The sequence below is a fragment of the Gekko japonicus genome, unplaced genomic scaffold, assembly GCF_001447785.1.
Source record: "Gekko japonicus isolate JY-2015 unplaced genomic scaffold, Gekko_japonicus_V1.1 scaffold631, whole genome shotgun sequence".
NCBI classification, from domain to species: Eukaryota; Metazoa; Chordata; class Lepidosauria; order Squamata; family Gekkonidae; genus Gekko; species Gekko japonicus.
In genome coordinates this window covers 388,364-392,039 of record NW_015168670.1, presented here as the reverse complement: position 1 = coordinate 392,039, position 3,676 = coordinate 388,364, and the positions used below count along the sequence as shown (strand labels likewise).

The following is a 3,676-nucleotide window of genomic DNA, read 5'->3' as shown; positions in this document are numbered from 1 at the left end:
GGCCCCATTATATCCTATGGGCCATTGAAGTCAATGGCGAAAACATAGGGTATATTCTGGGGGCTGGAGGAGAGGGGACTTGAGGGAGAGGCTCCAAAATCGCAGGGTAGCTGCTGGAGCCTCTCCCCAAGATACCCGCCATGGTTCAGGAACATTGAACTAGGGGGTCCAATTTTACGGGCCCCCAAACAGGTTGCCCCCATCTCCTCCATTGGGAAAACTACCCTGCGAGTTTGGAGCCTCTCCCTCAAACTCCCTTCCCTCCAGCCCCCAGAATATACCCTATGTTTTCACCATTGACTTCAATGGCCCATAGGATATAATGGGGCCGAAATTGACATTCAGCTGGCCCTTTTTCAGGCCCGGCGTTCTAGTGCGGAGCCTGAAAAAGGAGGGGGGCGGCTCTGCAGGCCATTTTTCAGGCCCGGCCCTCCGGCGCGGAGCCTGAGAAAGGCGGGGAGGGCAGCTCAGCAGCCCCCCCCCCCTGTGGTGGTTGCAACTGCCAGCGGAAGCGGCAGGGGCCATAACTTTTTAGGGACAGCTGTGGGAGCCAGAATGACCTCTCATGCGAGAGGTGGAATTTGCCCCTACAAGTCCAAGGCCACCACCATGGGGCTCAGGGAGGCGGGGGAGCGTTTCACCCCCACCCACTGTGTCCCAACTGATGGCTGGTGGGAGCAGGGGGCGGGGCTTATGTGCCCTCCCTCTGGGCTCCTGACTGGTGGAGTGGTGCTCTGGTGCACTCCAGCAGGAACTGAGGCCTGCTCTTCCCTACTTTTTCTCCAGATTATATAGTTTATAAGCTCAACACAGGGACTTTAGTTACTGTATATATAAAGGCTAACATGTATACTGATAGCGAGACCAGGGGTCATTTGGGGGGGGACGTGGGAGGACGCCATCCCCCCGGGTGAGGTGCGGGAGGGCGGGGCCTGGAGCTCCCTGCTGGTGCCCGCTGGAGGTCGCCGCCGGCTGTGGGGAGGGGCAGAAGAGGCACTCAGCCAGCCGCACAAGCTGCGTGCAAAGCTTCAGGGCTGCCTCGTTAAAGGAGTGCAGAGTCCAGACTCGCTTCCGGTGATGTCAGGGGGTGTGGCATATGCTAATGAGTTATGCTAATGAGTCCCCTTAGCTCTTTTTCTACGAAATGACCCCTGAGCGAGACTATGTAAATAACTTTACAAATCTTTCATAATGCTCAGTGTTACAGTTGCCAGACCCCCACTGGGGTGGGGAAATCCCACCTCCAAATTATGTTTTTTGGGCCACTTCCAGTTTTGTCCATTCTGACATGCTGCTGTCACCCAGAAGTAACATGGGTATGTTGGGGGTGTCTGCGGGTGATGCTCTGGTATTTGGGCAAACTCTATGGTAAATTCAGCCGAATTTACTGGAAGTGGCCTGAAACCACTCCCAGTCTCCCGGAAGTGGGCTAGGAGTCCCCAGCTGACCAGGTAAGTCCACCTGGCATCCCTACTCAGTGTACACTGTCTCACCTAGACTCTTAAGCTCTGAATGTGCATGCTGCATTTCCTTCTCATCTGTTGAAAGAAAAGTGACATTTTCCTCTGCTCCTATTTAGCTCATTTGTTGCCAAATGAGATTTCCTGTACTATTGGCTCAACAAAAAGCAAGGGGTTAAAAAGGCTGATTAATAAAAAATAAAAATTGAAATATGTTTTATTGCTCAATTAAATTAAATATATTTCACCTGATTTTGCACCATCAGCCTTGGCTTTGTTTTTTAATCTCCTATGACTGGCGTGGCTCTTTATTTTCTTGTCAACAAAAAGCAAAACAAAATGCTGGTCTCAGTCTGTGGCTCAGACTAAGAGATGGCAACTGCCCCTCGTAATCACTTGACACCAGAATGGTGTTGCTAACTGTGCCTACGCAAAACCTCACTTGTGGGGCTAGTTTGGCAACCTTATTAAATGGTGACTTCTTGTTCACTTGTTTCTTGTCCTAAATGGTTGTCCATCATCTGCTTGCCCCAGAAATAGCTATAGCTGGTTCTTCTGTCAGGTAGAATGGAGAGGTGGTGCCATCCTGATATTTGGGTCTATAAACTGTGTTAATAAAAGACCACAGACATTGTGTCTTTTCTCCAAAACCAGTGTCAACATGTTTTGTAAAGCTTTTGTGGGTTTGCTTCATGTTACATTTTAGCATAAAAATGAAAACTGAAATTGGGTTTTTAAAACATGAGTACTGTGCAGGCAAGAAATTCCTAGATATACTGCATGCATTTTTTGGATGAAGTATAGTTGGCCCTCAGTCCTTTAGGCAAAGGGTGGTTTTTGGTTGAATTACAAGAAAAGAACAGTGCAAAAAAAAAAAGTTCTAGGAATGAGCAGAACTGCCAAAGAAATTTTTCTTACATTAAACTTCATTTTCTTCCTTTAAAATTCTTCAAAAACCTCCAGATTCACTACAGAAGTGAAGTTCTGGAGCAGTTCTGTGAACAATCATGTCTTGGTTCTTGAGCTGATCTGGGTCAGTGGGGCTGAAAGTCCCTTTGCAGTTTGTTATTGTACCTTCTCAAGTTCCTTTTCCTATTATTTTGCATTCTTAGAAAAAAAGTGATAATGCAGTGCTCACCAACTTGAAGGAAGGGACATACATCTTCCAATTGACGGTGACTGATACCGCTGAGCAGCAGAACTCCACCGATGTCACTGTCACAGTACTGAATGCAGAACAGACCACAGGTGAGTTAGGCCTGGATACACTGTTGATATTGTAGAGACGGCTGCACCTAGAGCTGGTAATTCTTGCTTTTATTAGTCTGCTGGAAACTCAGGGTGCATTCAGATGGGCAGCTAATTCTGCCATTGACCTGGCTCAGATTTGATCCCGATCTTTTTTATCCAGTGTTGCACGACCAGACAGCTCCCCCCGTGAATCGCCTTATCGCATGCTGACTCTGCTGTGGATTGTCTAGATGGCAACAGCACCGGACTTTCACCGGTATCTTTTACGTACAGCTCCCTGGTGGTGCAAAATGGGCTGATCACGGGAGCAGCCCCTTTCCCAGATGTCACTGTCTGATTGCTCCCTGGGTCAGACATAAAGACCTGTCTGAACACGACCATAGGGAAACAAACTAAATATTGGTTAGAAAATAGGTAAATGAAAGAGTGGTCTAAAGACCCATTAGGCTATGAAAATATTTCCAGCTTTAAGGACGCTGGATGGGACACTGCATGGGAACCTTATCTGAGCTCCTTGAAGAACTGAACGTGAGTCAGCAGTGCGATGTGGTAGTTAAAAAGGCAAATGTGATTTTGGGTTGTATCAACAGAAGTATAGTGTCCAGATCATGCGAAGTGATGGTATTGTTTTACACTGTTCTGGTTAGACCTCATCTAGAGTATTGTGTTCAGTTTTGTGCACCACAATTCAAAAAGGATATAGGCAAGCTGGAACATGTCCAGAGGAGGGCAGCGAAGATGGTGAGGGGTCTGGAGACCAAGTCCTATGAGGAAAGGTTGAAGGAGCTGGTTATGTTTAGCCTGGAGAGGGGACGACTCAGAGGTGATATGATAACCATCTTCAAGTACTTGAAGGGGTGTCATATAGAGGATGGTACAGAGATGTTTTCTGTTGCCCCAGAAGGTCAGACCAGAATGGATTGAAATTAAATCAGAAGAGTTTTTGGCTAAACATTAGGAAGAAC

At 47.5% G+C, this 3,676-nt stretch overlaps 1 protein-coding gene across 2 annotated transcripts in view; it reads left to right on the top strand.

Annotated features, from left to right (window-relative positions):
• The window catches only part of SPINT1 (serine peptidase inhibitor, Kunitz type 1), a 41,830-nt gene that overhangs the window by 22,085 nt on the left and 16,069 nt on the right, over positions 1 to 3,676 (top strand). For both annotated transcript variants that reach the window (XM_015415335.1, XM_015415334.1), the window contains exon 3: positions 2,573 to 2,708. In XM_015415335.1, the coding sequence (XP_015270821.1) occupies positions 2,573 to 2,708 (136 nt within the window). The remainder of the gene's footprint in view (positions 1 to 2,572; positions 2,709 to 3,676) is intronic.